Below are 20840 nucleotides of genomic sequence, written 5' to 3'. Positions count from 1 at the left end.
GGAGGGTGCGAAATACGCGTCGAGGTGTTTCTCTCTGAGATCACTGAGAACCATCATGCCAGCCACAGGTAATGGAGACTGATTTCTGTTGACCATTAATATATGTGCTAGTGCTATACTTTAAATACTATCTTGAAGGTGGATGTACTAGAGGAAATCTGTCTAGAGGCATATTATATGCTCTCCCTGTGTGTTGTTGCCCTACCTGCTGTATATTATATATTACTATACATATTAGACTATGGTGGTAATTTTCTGATCTCTGAGTTTTCTTTTTTAAGTATGTTTTAATATTTGTATGTATATTTATGTGGATTTTTTTTGGGGGGTGTCCATATTTATGGAATAATGAAATTTATATTTTGGACTAAACATATGTCTAAGATTTATTTTTTGTATGGTATGTACATGCAGGGCCGGCCCTAGGATAGATGGCGCCCTGCGCAAAATTATCTTTCAGCGCCCCACCCCATCATTAAAAAAAATGCCCCATAAAAAAATTATAATGCCCCTTTAGTGCCCCCATACAGTATAATAATAATATTTAATAATATAATATACTACAACCCCTTCAAGGACACAGTATTTTGTCCTCTAATTGTGCCCACAGTATTATGCCATCTGTAGTACCCCTACACAGTATAATGTCTGTATAGTGGCCCCCACACAGTATAGTGCCCCCTGTAGATTTTGCCATACAGCCTCCCTGTAGACAGTGCCATAATTCCCCACCTCCTTTTTGTAGATCGTGCCATACAGCCCCCCCCACCTCCCCCTTGTAGACATTACCATACAGTCCCCCACCTCCCCTTGTAGACAGTGTCATACAGTCCCGCACCTCCCCCTTGTAGACCGTGTCATACAGTCCCGCACCTCCCCCTTGTAGACCGTGTCATACAGTCCCCGCACCTCCCCCTTGTAGACAGTGCCCCCAAACAAAAACAAAAAATGTACTCACCTAGGCCCCGTTCCCATGACGAACTGAGCTGCTCCATGAAGGGACCCTGTAGCCTAGTACAGAGTTTCCCAACCTTTTCAGACTTGAGGCAGCACTGGAAAAACAAAATTTCCTCAGCGCCCCCCTACCAAAAATTGTTTTGAGAAAGACAGAAAATGGCTAAGAACAAGCACTCCACTCGTAGGGCATGTTCACACACGTTTTTTGTAAGGCAAAAAAAATCTGCCTCAAAATTCCTCCAGCAACCGACAGCGTTGTGTGACCTTTTTTTTGTGTTTTTTCTTAAGCTGTTGAAGCGAATGCAAAAGACGCAGGAAAAAAAGGTCCAAACGGGCGCCGCATGTGTTTTCTGCCTCCTATTAATTTCAATTGGAGGCCAGAGGTGGAAACCACTTGTAGTCCATCAGCCCCCCACTCACAGTAAAATGACCACCAGTCCCCCACTCACAGTAAAATTACCATCAGCCCACCACTCACAGTAAAATTACCATCAGCCCCCCACTCACAGATTCCCCCTGTAGGTAGCGCCACACAGCCCCTTGTAGGTAGCGCCACACAGCCCCTTGCGGGTAGCACCATACAGCCCCTTGTGGGTAGCGCCACACAGCCCCCTTGTGGGTAGCACTACATAGCCCCTTGTAGGTAGCACTACACAGCCCCCTTGTGGGTAGCGCCAGACAGCCCCCTTGTAGGTAGCGCCAGACAGCCCCCTTGTAGGTAGCGCCACACAGCCCCCTTGTAGATAGCGCCACACAGCCCGGTTGTAGATAGCGCCACACAGCCCCCTTGTAGATAGCGCCACACAGCCCCCTTGTAGATAGCGCCACACAGCCCCCTGTAGAGTGCGCCACACAGCCCCCTGTAGGCAGCGTCACACAGCCCCCTGTAGGGAGCGCCGCACAGCCCCCTGTAGGGAGCGCCGCACAGCCCTCTGTAGGGAGTGCCGCACAGCCCCTTGGTAGGAAGTGTCGCAAAGACCCCTGGTAGGGAGTGCCATACAGCCCACAGCCCCCTGGTAGGGAGTGCCACACAGCCACCTGGTTGTTAGTGCCCCACAGCCCCCTGGTTGGTAGTGCCCCACAGCCCCCTGGTTGGTAGTGCCACACAGCCCACTGGTTGGTAGTGCCCCACAGCCCACTGGTTGGTAGTGCCCCACAGCCCCCTGGTTGGTAGTGCCCCACAGCCCCCTGGTTGGTAGTGCCACACAGCCCACAGCCCCCTGGTTGGTAGTGCCACACATCCCACTGCCCCCTGGTTGGTAGTGCCACACAGCCCACAGCCCCCTTGTAGGTAGTGCCACACAGCCACCGGGTTGGTAGTGCCACACAGCCCACAGCCACCTGGTTGGTAGTGCCAGACAGCCCCCTGGTTGGTAGTGCCACACAGCCCACAGCCCCCTGGTAGGTAGTGCCACACTGCCCACAGCCCCCTGGTAGGTAGTGCAAGGACTACGAAATGACCCTGATAGCTGGCGGGCAATAGACATTCAAAAAAGGACAACTGTGCAGGAGCACACAAAATACCCAGCTTTCCCAGCTATCAAATAAATGTGTGGAAATAAACTAAGATATAACTTTTATTTAGTCTGAGTAAAGGATTAATCCTTTTAGCTAGATTAAATAAAAGTTATATCTTAGTTTATTTCCACACTTTTTTTTGATACCCGGGAAAGCTGGGTATTTTGTGTGCTCCTGCACAGTTGTCCTTTGTAGGTAGTGCCACACAGCCGCCCTGTAGATAGCAAACCCCCCCTTCCAGTATAGATAGCGCAACTGTAGCTCCCTGAAGGACCGGAATCCCCGTGTGGTCGAAGTTTCCCCTGATGTCACTGTCCATATATGGACAGAGACATCAAGCAGTGCTCCAGGAGCGGAATACCCGGCCACACGGGGATTCCGCTCCTTCAGGGAGCTACAGTGGCGCTAGTAGACAGCAGAGCAGGGAGATACCTCCCTGCTCTGCTATAGTGCCGTCGCTATCGCTATAGCAGCCGCAGCAGCTGCTAGCGGCGCCACCGCCCTCATGCCCGGTGTCACCACTAGCAGCCGCTATGGCTGCTACAGCAGTAGCGACGGTCACTAAGTGAAGAAGCGCCTGGGTGGAAAGTCGACTGCAGTTGTATGTATCCCCGCTGGTAGTTGCAACGGCGCGGGGATACACACACCCGCTGGCGCACCTCTTGCAGTGTGGCAGTGTGGCAGTGTGTGCAGTGTAAAGTGAAAAAGATTATACCATAAGTTTTGCTCACCTCATAACCAAGTTGCGTTTTTCCAATGCGTTTTTCCAATGCGTTTTGTGTAAAGCTTGATTGATACCTAAATAGGCATAAAAATCCAAGAAGCTGTGGGTGCTCGTAGATCCTCCTGAGCTTAGTCCTGTGTCGACAGCAGGTTGTAGTAACAAAAATAGTGTGTAGGAAAGGCAGATCCAGCACTCAAATGATAAAAAATTCAATTTTATTAGGTCATGTTAAAAGGGATAAAACAACAATTTTGAAGCTATGATTAAGGACCCTAGCGGTCTGAAACGCGTAAGCGTGGTCCCGGGATTGTTGTTTTATCCCTTTTAACATGACCTAATAAAATTGAATTTTTTATCATTTGAGTGCTGGATCTGCCTTTCCTACACACTATTTTAGTGTGTGCAGTGTGACCGCACTGGTCGAACATATCTAAGGCCGGCCATGTGTACATGTGAGACATATATAGGTCTTCTCTATTTGGATTATGAACATAAAAACAAAAGGCACGACGCCACATGGTGCAGGTCAATTGATTTTGGGTGAACTACTGTCAGTAGTACTGTGTTATGCTCACCCAGGTAGTACTTGGATAAGGTGATGAGAAAATCCACAAATGCTGCTGCCGGGATCCAAACCGGTAAACCAGGCGGTCACCGATTGTTAGGATATGGAAGGGTAGTTGGAAAATGGAGGATCCTGTGAGGCGCTGCTGCGTGGCTGTTTGTAAGATATTGGCAGTGGTAGACGGAGTGATATGAAAAAATATATGTTTATTATAAAACAATAATGGCTACGCGTTTCAACGCTGTACCAGCGTCTTCCTCAGGCCGTTGAAGTGTCATTCATTGTTGGTAGTTCCTATAGGCAGGAAACAAATGCTTTCTTACTAAGACTGCTGACCACTTTGGGTTATAAACTCGGAGATTGTGGAGCCAAGCCTTGGGTACTTAAGCTTTTAACATTTGATATCGGTCACTGAAATGCTCTCAATATACCTCTGAATTGTTCCTTCCTCGAATACTGACTTGTGTATTGACTATATGAATAATTTCTGTGTTGGATATTGGTCATTAAAAATACAATAATAGTCAGAAAGGCTGAAAGAAGATACTTTCTAGTTGACCTAAGGAAGTGATTGTAGCAATGATCATTTATCATTCATGCAAATACGCTGTGCTTTGCGCTTGCCTGTTAATAATACCTCACTTCAGACAATTATTTTTGACTGGATATTTCAGACAATATTGTTTTTTATTGCAACAAATTTGTGTGCATTTTTAATTTTTTTTAACTTGTAAAGTATCAGGGATGAACTGCGCCCAAGAGGCATAATTATTTGTAAAAGCAAATTTTCCACAGACATCAGTAAGGCTTGCTGCAATTTTCTGAGTTTATTTGCAAAATAAGACTGCACAGAACATCTCTTTTCAGAAGACACACCTATTATATTTAAAGAAAATAGTTGTTCAGTCATATAAAATGAATGTAACCGATACTCTATTAGGTTAAAAAATAGGATACATTAGCGTCCGACTGGGTTCTCGTGGGCCCACCAGATGGAATGATTCTGAGGACCCATCCATTATCTCTACCGAATATTTGTGCATCCATTTGTTATCATTGTACACATAGGACATATATAAGGTCTAACAGGTCATTCGTGAATCACCCATAAGAAATAGACCCTAGTGGCAAGTGCTTGGCTCCCAAGTCAGCCCCAGATGGGGTTGTCTCTGCTAGACCATTTAAGACCATTATTCGGTCAAAATCTGAGCCTAACGGAGGATCCTCTGGTACTCTGGTAGGCCAGTCCTACCCTGACCACGTATGTGACGTAAACCAATTAATCAGTTAACTAAACTTATATTTCAGTGTGACACTTGTCCCTTACTTTCTTTGCAAAGATGACCCATCTGTGGTGCATACGAGGTGACCTAGCTGAACACAAGTCTCACAGGGTTCTGCAGTAAGCCTGCCTCGTGAGGGGCTGAGGATGGAATTAACGTGTGAGTAGATCTGCTCACACGGATATGTAAAAAAAAAATTACAAGTTACAGCCGCTCAGAGACAAGCTCACTTATTGTTCCTTGCAAGGTTTATGTGGTTTGTAAAGGATGAGGGGACATGTTGTATTGGGGTTACAGCCGATGTTTATAGAATTGCAATGCATACATAAGAATAGAGTCCAAATCCCAGCCAAATGCCACCCCCTTGCCTTGCGTCGACATCACTGTTTTCTAGTCAAGTCCTTCTCGTTCGCGAACGCTAAAGCCATCAATCGAGCCAAGGGGGTGTCGCTGGGCTAGGTTTAGGCCAGAGAGCCCTTGCCAGGCTTAGGACTCAGCGTGCCAGATAAACATACCCCACCTGCCAGCTGTGGCACTACAAACTGTAGAGCTTAGATGCGGTTTTCTTATTTTCTGCTTTGGCTAAATTTATAATGAGCGACATAAGCACTGTGTGATTTAAATTCTCTAAATACACTAGATGAAAGGGGATAGGGATATTTTAGAAAAAGTATCAAATACAAGGGAGTTGGCACTGTTATTTGGACCACATGTGACACTTATGAATTATATAGCAGTATTACACAGTCACACAGAATAGTGTTATACTGTAGCCAAATAAAGTGTCTTACATTGCACTGATAAATAATGCACACATTGTCCAGCGTTCCATACTCTGTCCAGATAAATAGTGCATACAGTGCCCTTATGGTGGCCCAGATGTTCATATTAAACACCATTATATCTAAAGAGAATCTGTCACCAGGATAGGGCATTTAACAGGTGCCCGTAGGTGCTCCTGTAACGCTAAAAGTTAAGTACTGTGGGGCAGATACACATAGACTGGCGCTTCATACGCCAGGTTTAATGCAGACTTCACAGGAGTAAAATGCTCTAAATTCATAAAAATAACCATGCATTTTTGGTGCATTTTTGGCTGTCCGTTGGCCAAAAATGGTGAATTTTTGGCCAACGGACCAATTTGGTGCATTTTTGGCTGTCCGTTGGCCAAAAGATCAGATTTTCTGATGTAAATATATCGGTCATCGCAGCCCAGTTTTCTCACCACTTTTCAGAGCAGCAAGAGGAGTTAAAAGTTGCAAATTTGAGTGCAAATGAATAATCAATCTTTTTTTAGCAGATTGGCAGCCCCCACGATGCGATCGCAGAGGTTGCCGATGGTTGGCATGGCAACAGGAGGCCAGATGATTGCATCCGGGTCTGCCATATATACGGGAGCCTATGAGGCTTGAGTGACTGTCAGCACCACAATGACAGTTAGAATACATTACACTACCTAGGTAGAGTAATTTATTCTAGCAGCGTTCAGTGCTGCAGGTGTTCAAGTCCCCTAGTGGGACAAAAAACAAAAAAGTTAGTAAAAATGTTTTATAAAGGTGTAAAAATAAAAATTATAAGTTAAAAAAACAAAAAAGTCTATTATTATAGGAAAAAATTGAAAACATTAAAAAAGTACACATATTTGGTATCACCGCGTTCGTAACAACCCAAACTATAAAACTTTAATGTTATTTTTCCCGCACAGTGAACACCGCAAAAAAAATGAATAAACAATGCCAGAATCTCTATTTTTTGTTCACCACCCCTCCCAAAATATATAATAAAAATGGATCAAAAAGTCGCATGTACCCCAAAATAGTACCAATAAAAATTACAACCTGTCCAGCAATAAACAAGCCCCAACACTGCTTTTTTTGACTGAAAAAGTAAAAAATACAACTTATTTCCAAAAATCATACCCCAAAATAGTACCAATGAAAACTACAGATTGTCCCACAACAAATAAGACCTCACACAGCTCCGGTGGAGAAAAAATAAAAAAGTTCTGGCTCCCAGAATATAGCGACATAAAATGTGCATAGTGTCCAAAAGTGGATAAGATTGGGCACCATTTATCAGTGCGACACTGGCCACACATCTGCGGATTATTATTTATTTTCTGCATTATTATACCCTCTTAATATACCCTGATGTTCTCCGCACAACTTACATATGCCCCACATTATAAACTGAAATACTAGAAAAACACCAAACAGAAGAACTGCCAAAAAAAAAATCTGTGCTCCAAAAGCCACATGGTGCTCCTTCCCTTCTGAACCCTACAGCGTGCCCAAACAGAAGTTTAAGTCCATAGATGGCATCACCATACCTGGGAGAATGCGCTGAACATTTTATGAGGTATTGGTCTTCAGTGGCACGAACTAGGCACAACATATTATGCACTAAATTGGTATATCAGTCGAAAATTGCAATTTTCACTTTGCACCATCCGCTGCACATTAACCCCATTGCGCACCATGACGTAATAGCATGTCATGGTGCGGGGGTGATGTATGGAGCAGGCTATTACAGCTGATACCCGGGACTAATGGACAGGAACAGCAATCGCGCTGTTACAGAAGCCTATAAAAATTAAAATATACTGCAATACATTAGTATTGGAGTGTATTGTACAGATCGCTGGTTCAAGTTCGCTAGGGGGACTAATAAAATGTGTAAAAAAACAGTTAAATAAAGTTATTAGTAGTGAAAAACAATATTAAAAGTAAAAAAAAAAAAAAACCTTTTCCCATTTTTCTTCTAAAGTAATGTAAAATATAAAATAAACCAAATTTGTATTGCTGCGTCTGTAAAAGTCCTAACTTTTACAATATACCATTATTTAACTCGCACAGTGAACGCCGTAAAAAAGCAAAAATTTAAAATGACAAAATCACTGTGTTTTGGTCACCTTAGCTCTAAAAAAAAAAAATTTTTAAAAAAAGTGATCAAAAACTTGTTTGTATCATAAAATGTTAACAATACAAACTATAGCTCGTCCCACAAAAAATAAGCCCTGACACCGCACAATCGACTAAAACAGTTATGGCTCTCGGAATGTGGTGAAACAAAAATATTTTTTTTAACAAATTGTTTTTTCTTTGTAAAAGTAGTAAAATATATAAAAAAAAAACCTATGTAAATGTGGTATCACCGTAATCATATTGAGACGCACGATAAAGTTGAGTTGACATTTTTAATGCACAGAGCCTTAAAAACTAAGCCTAAAAAACAATTGAGGAATCACAGTTCAGCTGGCAAATAATTTTTTTCAATTTTTTTTATTTGGTACTTTAAATGGAGTCAATAGAAACAGAGTGAAAAATAAAAATGCAAAAAAATGAATCAGTCCTGAAAGGGTTAATTCATTTCTAATGAAAAATAAACATTTATGATCACATGTGGGGTATTGCTTTACTCGGGAGAAATTGCTTTAGTGTATAATAAAGTTTGGTCTTTTCATTCCCATTTATTCGTATGCCTTTCTTATTATTTTAGGTATGCGCAATTTTGTACATGTGCCTTTTCCTCTCTCCTAGTGTATATAGGACATTTATGGTAAATTATGTAAGAAAAAATGTATTACCATTGTGTGGAGTAGTGTTTGATGTTTGCTTCACTGTAATACAGGATCTCTTGGCACAGATCCAGTAGCAGGTGAGGAAGACGTTCGGACTGTATTGTGTGTACCAAGATGTCTCACATAGGTGGAGTGGACGGACTTACATCTATCAGGCTGTGAAAGGGAGTGGGGAGGGAGATGTTTGGCTGTAATTATAGCAGGAATAGATGGAGAAACAGAAGAGCATGATGATCATTAGTTGGTGTCTGTGACCGTGTGTAGGGAGGCAGCTCTGTGCCTGTAATTAGAGAAGGGAGGGATCCTGTGAACATAGAGGGGCATGGCAGTATGCGGAATGCTGTGGAGGGAGGAAGGGGGTGGGACTGTAAGCTCTCTTCTCAGCTACAGCAAGGGATCATGGGTATGGTGGGTTACGAAACAGGAAACAGCCAGGACCTGAAGCAAGGGATGTAAACAAACAGAGCAGCAGTGACGATTGAGATCAAACAGAAACTGGTTAGAAGGTATGTAGGGGGTTATAGGGAAGACAAGCCAAGGCTGGGGGACACTAGATTTTAGAAAATAATTTACTCCTTACGAACCCCTTTAAGTCTGGATTTTGACTCAGCCATTCCAAAATTTTGTGTGTTTTTTTTAAACTATTCAGAGGTGGACTTGCTTGTGTGTTCCAGATTATTGTCCTGCTGCATGAAGCTGTGCTTCAGCTTTTGGTCAGAAACTGACGAGCGGACATTTTCCTTCAGAATTTCCCGATAGAGAGCAGAATTCATGGTTCTATCTATTATGACAGGTCGTCCAGGTCCTGCAGAGCAAAACAGCCCCAGACCAATACACTACCATCACCATGTTTTACTGTTGGTATGATGTTCATATGGTTGAATGCAGTGTTAGGGTATGTTCACACATACACGTCCGATACGCCTGAAATTACGGAGCTCCGGAATTTCAGACGTAAAGGCAAGTCCAGGCGTTTTTCGCAGCGTCCATTACGGACGAAATTGGAGCTGTTTTTCTACGGAGTCAATGGAAAACGGCTCCAATTACGCCCCAAGAAGTGACAGGCACTTCTTTGATCCGGGCGTCTTTCTTACGTAAAAAAAATGACCGTCGGCACAGAACATCGTGAAGCCCATTCAAATGAATGGGCAGATGTTTGCCGGCGCATTGGAGCCGTATTTTTGGACGTAATTCGAGGTTAAAACGCCCGAATTACGTCCGTAAATAGGGTGTGTGAACCCAGCTTTAGATATAACGCCAGATGTAACGAGATCCATGTCTTCCAAAAAGTTCCACTTTTGACTCATCAGTCTAAAGAATATTAACCCAAAAGTCTTGGGGGTCATCTAGTTGTTTTTCAGCAAATGCTAGACTAGCCTTTGTGTTCTATTCGGTCAGCAGTGATTTTCCCTTTGCAACTTTTCCATGGATGCCATTTTTGCCCAGTGTCTTTTTTATTGTGTGTTATGACCAGCAGGTTTTGGACCCAATGCGATACTTCACCGATTTCGCTTAAGATCACCTCTGAAGGTGTTATCTAAGTAGCCACCCGGTCTTTACACTGTAACCCCTATACAGAGATCTGGTCTTCGTTGCGGGGAGGCTACCAGGTCGCTACCTTTTGAGGTGATCCTGGCGGAGTAGCTGCTGGCCAAACAGACTAGAAACAGGCACTGGAAGATGGTACCTGGAAGAATGGAACCTAATAGCGGGTCGCCGGTCAAAGTTGGATAGCGGATAGCTGGACACAGGAAGATATGGGTAGCTGGACACAAGCAGGTAGCGGGTAGCTGAACACAGGCAGACAGCAGGTCGCAATAACGGACTGAACACAAGTTGGTAATGGATAATTGAATACAGGCTGACAACAAATAGCAATAGCAGACTAGAATCAGATGTGCACAGGAACCTTTGCAGCATACAAACAGGTTGTTCCAATGTTGCTCAGACACCAGGTGAATAGTGGAGGTGCCCTAAATAGTCCTGGGCGCAACAGGGATTGGTAGAGTGATTTTTTAAAATTGTGTGTGGCTGGCACTTTAAGAGACGGCCAGCGTGTGTGCACTAGGGACAGTGTGCTCGCGAGCAAAGGAGAATAGAAGATGCTGATGACCTGTGAGAGAGGCCACCAGAGGAGGTATGAGACCCAGTGGCAGAGACCACTGGCTGGAGCAGGAGCCGTTGCCGGCGTTACTTTGTGGAATCTTGTGCATTGACCTTAACTGAGGCAAGTGAGGTCTGCAGTTATTTAGATGTTTTTCTGGGTTCTTTTCTAATCTCCTCGATGAGTTGTCGATGCGCTCTTGGTAAAATTTCGGTAGGCTGGCCATTCCTGTTCCAAGTTTTCTCTATTTGTGGATAATGGCTCTCACTGTGGTTTGCTGGAGTCCCAGAACCTTAGCAATGGCTTTGTAACCCTTGGTAGATTTCAATATACAAAAATGGTGACAGCACTCTGCAAACACTAATGCCACCTAAACACTATAAATAAATAAATAAATATGCATTGCTGCTGAATCTACTTACAATAGGGATGTTCTTAGCGCACATTTTGATCAAATTGGTCGATTTCAATGACTGTCATCTGTATTTGAATCTCTGTAGAATGTGGCATCATGTGCTGCTTTTTGAGACCTTCTAGCCGGCTTTACATTACCAGACAGGTTCTGCTTAAGTGATGTTTAGATTCAACAGGTCTGGCAGTAATCCTACCCGGGTGTGGCTAGTAAAATTAAACCCAATTGTCAATTGAATTTGGTTTACTGGTTGATTTAGTAGCTAAGGGGGCAAATAGTTTTTCACAGAGGGCCGGGGAGAGCTAAACAACATTTTTCCCTAAATAAACAAAATCATCATTTAAAAACAGTATCTTCTGTTTACTTGAGTTATCTTTGTCTAATATTAAAAGTTATTTGATGATCTGAAACATTCAAGTGTGACAAATATGAGGAAATAGAAGAATTTTTACAGCACTACAGGTGTCTCAATCGTTTTTGATCGTGGCCTCTAAACCGCTGGGATCAGAGTTATGTCAAATGATGGCGCAAGCTCCACTCCTGCACCCCCTTCATCACCGCACCACACGGCAGTTCACGAGAACGAGTTTACTGTGATGTACAGTACTATTACAGGGCAGGAAGGGGTTAATAGAATCTGAGCAACGAAGAAAATGATGGAAAGCTAATGATATCTGTCGTGACTCAGTTATGACAATTTAAGTTAGTAAATTGACATTGTGTTTGCTTTACTTTTTCATGATAAGAAAGACGATATTAAATAATACGGAGTAATAAGAAGCCATTTTCCATTTGTTTTTTTCTTCAGAATTCTGATGATCTACTTGTAGCCTCAGCGGAGTGTCCCAGTGATGATGAAGATTTGGAAGAATGTGAGCCCAGCACTGGTAAGACTTAAACTAGTAACCAACAACAGAAATTACATAGAAGGAATTACCTAGAAGAATACAAAATATAAAAATAGGGCAATGCAGTACATAGATTAATTAAAAAAAATAGCTTGAATATCAGAAGGGTTTTCTTGAATTTGGAACAAAAATGCAAAGGCAAGCAGCGGGTTGTAGAGGAATTCAGGGAGTAAAATGTGTTAGGTATAGAACACAAAATATGATATATTGCTGCTGTATTTAAAGAGGCTCTGTCACCACATTATAAGTGCCCTATCTCCTACATAAGGAGATGGGCGCTATAATGTAGATGACAGCAGTGCTTTTTATTTAAAAAAAGATCTATTTTTACCACTTTATTAGCGATTTTAGATTTATGCTAATGAGTTGCTTAATGCCCAAGTGGGCGTATTTTTACTTTAGACCAAGTGGGTGTTGTACAGGGGAATGTATGACGCTGACCAATCAGCCTCATGCACTCCTCTCCATTCATTTACTCAGCGCATAGGGATCCTGGTAGATCCTTATGTGCGGTCTTATACTAACACATTAACAATAATGAAGTGTTTAGACAGTGAATAGACATTCCACGGGATGTTTCTATTCCACTTTGTTACTGTTTCTATGGTAGTTACAGCAGAGGAAGCGTAATCTCGTTGTAACCTGTCATTTACAGTGAGATCTTGCGAGATTACGCTTCCTCTGCTGTAACTACCACAGACAGAGTAACGAAGTGCAGAGATTGTGAATAGACATTCCGTGGAATGTCTATTCACTGTCTAAACACTTCAGTATTGTTAATGTGTTAGTATAAGACAGCACATAGAGATCTAGCAGGATCCCTATGCGCTGAGTAAATGAATGGAGAGGAGTGCATGAGGCTGATTGGTCAGCGTCATACACTCCCCTGTACAACGCCCACTTGGTCTAAAGTATAAGTACGCCCACTTGGGCATTAAGCAACTCATTAGCATAAATCTAAAATTGCTAATAAAGTGGTAAAAATAGCTCGTTTTTTAAAATAAAAAGCATTACTGTCACCTACATTATAGCGCCGATCTCCTTATGTAGGAGATAGGGCACTGATAATGTGGTGACAGAGCCTCTTTAACTATATATGTATGCTTTAGGTATAAGAAGGTAAATGTTCTCGTGAATGCATATTAAAAACTTAGGATACATTGTTTCATGTCATAGTTATAGTGTAGCTGTACTATGGAGTACCATGAACTTTGAATTCATACGCTGCAAAGGCATAGAAGAGAAAGTAGTGAGTTATTACAGTGGTTAATAAATGTAGGTTATGTTGGAATCCTTAAGACGTTGCACAGAGGCAGTGCAAACAATGGAACTGGAATTAGTAGGTGAAATTGCAGTTATGAAAAACATTTCAATTGATAGTTTCTAAGAAACATTTAAAATAGCTCCTGATGTTTATCCTTTGCCAGTTCATAGTTACTATGTACTTTCCAACATGATGGGCCCTGCTTCCAAGCTCTACACATTTCCCACTAATCTTTGATATAGAATTTAAGGCTCATAAGCATGGCCCACATGTAGGATGAACAGACTAATACTTTTTTTAAATTTTTAGTAGCTGAATCGGAAAAAGAACTCTGTTCAGGGAAGTTCAGGACAGTCTAAGCATAACATATTCTAGAAAGGTTATAATTAAAGGGATATTATTATTTTGGAAAAAAAATATCTATTCCTATTAAATTATATAACTCCTATAACAAGGCATCCCATTAAAAGTATACTAAGACAACCACTGAGGAGCAGCAGCAAGGTTTTTATACCATATAAGCCCATTTTGATTCAGGCAGATTACTGGTACTACAGGTCATTATTTGAGGTTTCTTACCAAATTTTCTCATAGGTAACAAAATGTCTAAAAGTATAATCAAAGCTTTTATTCTGAATATCTTTTAAAGGCTACTTCTAAATATTTCTTTATCTTTACAATAATTAAATAAATAAATATTCATTCAAAGCAAAAACTAGAAATGAAATGAAATAGTAGCAGAAGGCAGAAATCACATAGATCAATGGCTAAGTTTAAAAAGCCCTGTAAAAATGTGTAGCATATAGATGTCTCATATTCCCATAAAAAAAAAGAACAGAGTGGCACAATATAGCACTTCCACACATAGGTTTCAACGCTATCTACGGTCCATACAATAGTGACCTCATAGTAGTGTTTTTATATAGTGACTAATAGCGGTCTTTGTACACCATCGGTAAAGCCTATGTAGTAGTGGTGCCCATACTATATGAAAATGCAGTAACCATACTGTACTGCTACAAACCCTGACACGCTTGACCTGATAGATGACAGCAGTCGCTGCAGTCTTTCCTCTTCTCTATTGGTCAATCTAACTCCAAAAAAGTTTGCACAAGAATGTCTCTTAACCGTTAAAAAATTGATTTAGATATACTTTGTCACTGACGTTCAACCACATTTCAGTATGATCCCGGCCCGAATTACTGTCTGCAGGATATGGATGTTACCAGCCCCTTATTAGCAGGATTAAAGTTATAAATGACTAACCTAAAACGCTTGTATAAACATAACATATTTTACCTGAAGAGCTATTAGTATATTCTCCCATCTGTTCATTCTTTTGAGCACTTGGGTACTATGGCACCATGGAATAGATATTTACTTTAGATATTAAAACAACTAGACAAATTGATCATATTCATTCTACCGATGAACTTTAACTGAGATTGTCAATGACTTTTCAATGGCTTTCTTGTGTGATATCACGGTGCAGCAAGTTATTAGAGTCAAGTTAAACTTTGATACATCTGTATATAGGCATCTACAACCAATAAAGTGTTAGGCAAATGTTGTGCGTAGTTATGGATGGGGGACCAGCCAACAGTACTGAAATGTTAGGTGTAGTTATACCAAAAATATAATTTTCACTTTTGTAGTTACACTTTATATATAATTACAATAGTTAACATGGCATGACCCACCATGGATGCATTTCTTACTATGAATTCTTGAGTGTAAAGTGAGCTCAATAGCCTGAGCACCTGTTAGTCCAGACCTAGGCTTCTGTATTCTAATAAAAATCAGCCCTACTAATCAAAAGTTTACTTACTTCTGTACATGTATATCAGAGTAGACCAAACAGTGACTTTATTTGAATAAACTAACCCTATAGGTAGTTTAGTTAGTTAGGGTGGGGATTTTAGTGTATTTAATGCATACATATTGCTTTGGAAATAGTGTGTAGTAAGTTACATATACATTTATAGAAATAAGCTACTTACATAGCGAAACAAACATTGTTGAAGTCTAATAAACTGTTTTACAATTGTTATACAAAGAAAGTTGTTTTTGAATGAAGGGCCAGCTTTATATATTAGGGCCCTTCTGTCTTCCTTACACCTATTCAATAATTTCCTTTAATTTTTAATTTGCTTTTATTTTCATTTTTTGTAATATAATCTCTATATAATTTGATTGTTCATGGTCATAACTTTTTAAAGTCTTTCAAAGGTCAGCATATCTTATAGAGGTACACTCACTAAGCTATGCTCGGCCTAAAAATATTCAAAAATATTATGATGTTTGGGTAAAATAAGTGATTTTTTTTTAATTAAAGTGACCGTGAAACAGTAAAGTAAATTAAACAAGAAAGTGTTTTTTTTTACCCAGAGGTTTCACAGTTTCTTTTGTAATTTTTTTTTTGTCTTCATGCTAAAATCACATGTGGCCAATTGTTTGATGTAAGTTGTCTAAATATTCTGAATCCATTTTATTTGATGAGCACAGAGCAGCTGAAATAAACAGAGTATTTTTGTAGATAATTGGGAAGAACTGTTAAATTTAAACGGTGGGAGGTATTTAAGAAAGGACAGTTTGTGTTCAATTAAGAATTAAAAGTTGGTGTTAAACCAGATATTTATTGCAAAAATTAAGGAAAAGATTTTAGCAGAAATTAGAATATATACAGGGTAGTTTGGCAAAATAGAAAATTATGGAACTAAAAATAATTTGAATTAAAAATGGAGTTATAAAATAAATAAATTTGTCTTAAAATACCTAACATAAGAAGAGGATAGAGCTATGTAGGATTTTTGTGCAATGGAAATGCACAGGTTTAAGTAATTTAAGAAAATGTTTTGAAAATTAAAAATTTGAAAGATGAAGATTAATGTGATATAAAATAGTGTAAGCTTTTTAGCACATTAATATAAAATGTGGGGACATTTGAATCCTAAGTCTATATATTTATCTAACTATGGAAGAAGGCATTTATGGTTCTAAAATATATATAGTATAAAAAGAGTTTAAGCTAAATGAGGAAACATGACACAGGGGATAGAAGGGACTTATTGTAAGAGATTATTATAAATAAACAGGGTACATAAGAAACCTTTTTAAATAGTTACTATTCAGTTGTATATTAGATATATTTAACATGATGTTACAACATGTTTGATAGTTAACTTTGCATTATAGAGCATTTCTGGGTTAATCTAGAGTCATCTAGTAGTTTTAAAAATTTAAGGGAGCTAAAAGATAGCATTGTGTTAATTGTATGTTTATATTCTGAGGTTTTTACTCACACAATATTCTTTGCTGTTTTCTCTGTTTTTTTTGTGTCTTGTTCACAGGAGGGGAGTTAATATTACCCATAATAACCGAAGATTCCTTAGATACCCCTCCTATTGCTACCCGGTCCCCCTTTGTACCTCCTCCCCCCACCTACCGAACTGTCCTCACACTGGACACCACCAAAGATTCCTTGAGTGTTCCTTCCAACCTGAGGCCACCATGCCCTTCTGAGCAAGAGGATAGTGATTGCGAGGAGGGGATAGAGGTCTCTGGTTATGCCTCAGGGGAGGTATTTGAATCAAGCTTTCCTCCTACTGATGACGAGGACTTCTATACCAGTTTTCCATTGGTAACCGATAGAACCTTGCTATCCAGACCAGGTTCTCGGCCAAATACAAGGGCAGGAGGTTCAACCTCCTCACCTTATGACCTTCTCACCTCCACCACATCCCCAGACCTTGTCCGGAACATCCCTGCCGGCAAAATGAATAACAGGGAGCCCCCAAAACCCAATATAGACCAATATCCCCATATCCCTACCTCTTTCCAACTGGATAAACTGAACAAACAGAGATTTCCACCTATTACTTCTTCCCCTAATTTCCATAATTTCCCTACAGCAAATCCTACAGGCTCAGGGGAGAAAGGGTCCCCCGGAGCAGTGGAAGTTATCAGGGAGTCCAGCAGCACAACAGGAATGGTTGTGGGAATCGTGGCAGCAGCTGCACTTTGCATCCTTATTCTCCTCTACGCAATGTACAAGTACAGGAACAGGGATGAAGGGTCCTACCAGGTGGACCAAACCCGGAACTACATCAGCAACTCAGCGCAGAGTAATGGTGCTGTGGTTAAAGAAAAGACAGCACCTGCCACTAAAACAGTTGGTAAGAGCAAGAAAAATAAGGACAAGGAGTATTATGTGTGAAAGTATAGGATGGACTCTCCCAAATATGGGAGTATGGTTGGGCAACATCTAACCAGCCATTTAATGGAGATACCAGACTGACCCCATGCTGTGACCAATTTGTGACTAAGCAAAAGTGACTGAGCCCCAGGTCAACAGTTGGCTGTCACCTTAATCAACTATTCAAATGCTTAAACAACTGCCAACTGTTAAAACCCAATAAAGGGTTATCCAGACATTAACCTTTGGTCAGCCATTTGAATGTCAAAATTAGCCTACATACTGTACCGTAACTACAGTAACGAAGAAAGCATTGATGGACATATCCACTGTTTATCAAAAATCACATAGCAGTGGATGAACACCAACCAGTCTTCTACTAATTGACCATGATCTGATCATCTGTTGAAATAATCCTGTGCCCGGTCTCTCAACTAAACTTTTTACTTTAACCTTAAACAGGAATCTCTTGCTCGTTCCTACATCTCTTTCTCCTCCTGTTTTGAGGAGAAAAAGCCCAAATTTTCACTGATCTTTTATGTTGGCAACTCCTTAAAATATATATATTTAAAAAAAAAAAAATGAAGGACCCAAAAACTTGGTTCCTGTCAAAGTATAGTTGTACTGGGAAAGGGAACATAGAATGGAGATCTCCTTCCATGGACAAACAGGCTGAAATTAGGACAGATGGTCAATAATAATCAACTATAATCCTTTTACAACATGGAGCCATTGAGGGGAGAGGATGCTAATGTGTTGAGAAAATCAATTTTAGAGACAAAGACTCTTTATAAAATTTGATAGAGGGCTAAAAGGACTGGCCTTGGTTATGCTCTCCCCTTCCTTATCCTCATTGCCCCTCAAATTCCTCTATGTCCTCCTAAAGATCAAGGTTATTTCTATTCTGGTTTGTGTGGTGTTGTCTTGGTTTTTTGAACGCTGAGCCGTGCGTTTGACTTCTTCGTGGACTCAATCTACTGCCCCACAACCCCTCAAGAAAACAAAACCCATTTTATCACCCCATGTTTCTCCAAATACCCCTTGAAATAAAATGGACTTGTAATAAGGGGTTTGGGCTACTGGGGCAAAGAGTATCAGAATATCAATAAAGCAAATGTTACGGCCTTGTATAAGAGTGTTGAGATTGTTCATAGAGAGGCTTATTCTATACTTCAGTTACCCTCTCACTATTGTCTACATTCAGTTTGGGTTATACTTTACACTGTTGTATATTAACCATAAGATTATGGTTACTTTTACTAAGATAAAACATGTTAAAACAACATCGTGCTCTCAAAAATGATATGTTAAAAATATCACGTTGCAGACTAAAAGCCCTTAGTCAAAGAAACGATCCAACTTTCCTAGGTGTATCAAATTTGCCTTAATCACCTCAATGTACAGTATAGTAGTGAAATGCTATTCTTCAATTTATGTAAACCTCTATTTACTTAAAGTTATCCATCTACTTACAAACGTAGCCGCCTTTATCTTCACTTTTAATGCATTAAATACACAGTGGCAAGATCCTTTATCTTAACTTTTTCAATGGCTTTTGCTGTGTGATATCACGCTGCAGCAAGTTATCAGAGTCAAGATAAAGATGGCTACATCCGTAGATAATCTTCTTCAGTTCATAGAGTGAATTAGTCTGGCTAACGTACATACTGCTAAAATTCTGAAATCTTGCAGTGGAAGACAGAGTCTTGCGCTTTGTCTAATTAAACACCTGTACGGGTCTGTTGATACCACGTTTTTGCCTAACGGTTGGGGCATACAGTAAAATGTATACGGCAAAAAAAAGGATTCAAAAATTTTATATCCAACAGTATACTGTTTATATAATTTTATAATGGAAGTTAATGGCATTAGAATCCAACTGTATAGGCATTTTGTTGTTTTCTCTTCATTTTCAGTGTATTTTTTTATGCATGGCAATATTGTGGTATTAGGGCATGCCCCCACGTGGCGGAATTCCTCCGCAACTGTCCGCATCAATGCCACACCTAATCCGGGTTGCGGATTACGGCTGCGGATCTGCCCAAAATGTGCAGTAAATTGATGCGGACTAGCTGCTGCGGACTGCGGGAAAAGTGCTTCCCTTCTCTCTATCAGTGCAGGATAGAGAGAAGGGACAGCACTTTCCCTAGTGAAAGTAAACGACTTTCATACTTACCGGCCGTTGTCTTGGTGACGAGTCCCTCTTTCGGCATCCAGCCCTACCTCCCTGGATGACGCGGCAGTCCATGTGACCGCTGCAGCCTGTGATTGGCTGCAGCCGTCACTAAGACTGAAACGTCATCCTGGGAAGCCGGACTGGAGACAGAAGCAGGGAGTTCTCGGTAAGTATGAACTTCTATTTTTTTTACAGGTTGCTGTCTATTGGGATCGGTAGTCACTGTCCAGGGTGCAGAAACAGTTACTGCCGATCGCTTAACTCTTTCAGCACCCTGGACAGTGACTATTTACTGACGTCTCCTAGCAACGCTCCCGTAATTACGTGAGCCCCATTGACTTCCTCAGTCTGGCTGTAGACCTAGAAATACATAGGTCCAGCCAGAATGAAGAAATGTCATGGCAAAAAAGCAAGACGCATCCGCAGCACACATAACATGTGCATGACAGCTGCGGACTTCATTGCGGAATTTAGAATCTCCATTGAAGTCAATGGAGAAATTCCGCCATGAGTCCGCAACCAGTCCGCCACTGCTCCGCAACAGACAGAGCATGCTGCGGACACCAAATTCCGCTCCGCAGCCTATGCTCCGCAGCGGAATTTTACTCAACGTCTAAACGAACACTTCTAAATTAAAGTGGAAGTCAATGGAGAAACGGCTCCGCTGCGGATTAACGCTGCGGTGTGTCCGCAGCGGAATTCAAGTGCAATTCCGCCACGTGTGAACCCAGCCTTAAAGGGGTTTTTCCATCAGAGACATTTATGACATATCCACATGATATCCAAAGAAGTAGTAGGACAACAGCACACGTCTTCAAATCATCAAAGTGGTTTTATTGTCAAGACATCCACAAACGACAAGCAACGTTTCGACCCATAGTGAGTGAAGGGTCTTTGTCAAGCCTAACATTATGTCTAAAAACATCGTTATAAATGGGTGAATACAAATGATCACATGGCCCATTCCAACCAGTGAACATCGTGAATCTGGTCTCCCAGGTGAAGCATACATTAGTCTTAATGACATACATCAAATAGTTATATAATCTTCAAAAACTTGCAAAACTACAATGTGTAATACATCTTTAATACATCATCATCAATAATATATCAATCATTGTTATTACAATAGAAAAGTGAAGGAGGAAAGTTCA

At 40.8% G+C, this 20840-nt stretch overlaps 1 protein-coding gene across 17 annotated transcripts in view; it reads left to right on the top strand.

Moving 5' to 3' along the window:
• The window catches only part of NRXN2 (neurexin 2), a 760118-nt gene extending 741475 nt beyond the window's left edge, over positions 1-18643 (top strand). For 11 of the 17 annotated variants that reach the window (XM_075837440.1, XM_075837444.1, XM_075837455.1 and 8 more), the window contains 2 exons: positions 11952-12030; positions 16666-18643. In XM_075837440.1, coding sequence (XP_075693555.1) covers positions 11952-12030; positions 16666-17531 — 945 coding nt within the window. In that variant the 3' untranslated portion in view covers positions 17532-18643. The remainder of the gene's footprint in view (positions 1-11951; positions 12031-16665) is intronic. The other 6 variants (XM_075837456.1, XM_075837449.1, XM_075837451.1 and 3 more) reach the window with 1 other exon arrangement.
• The last annotated feature ends 2197 nt before the right edge of the window (positions 18644-20840 follow it).

This window comes from Rhinoderma darwinii, chromosome 9 (assembly GCF_050947455.1).
Source record: "Rhinoderma darwinii isolate aRhiDar2 chromosome 9, aRhiDar2.hap1, whole genome shotgun sequence".
In the NCBI taxonomy this organism is placed as follows: domain Eukaryota; kingdom Metazoa; phylum Chordata; class Amphibia; order Anura; family Rhinodermatidae; genus Rhinoderma; species Rhinoderma darwinii.
Note: the sequence above shows the minus strand (reverse complement) of the source record. Positions and strands in the feature narration are given on the sequence as shown.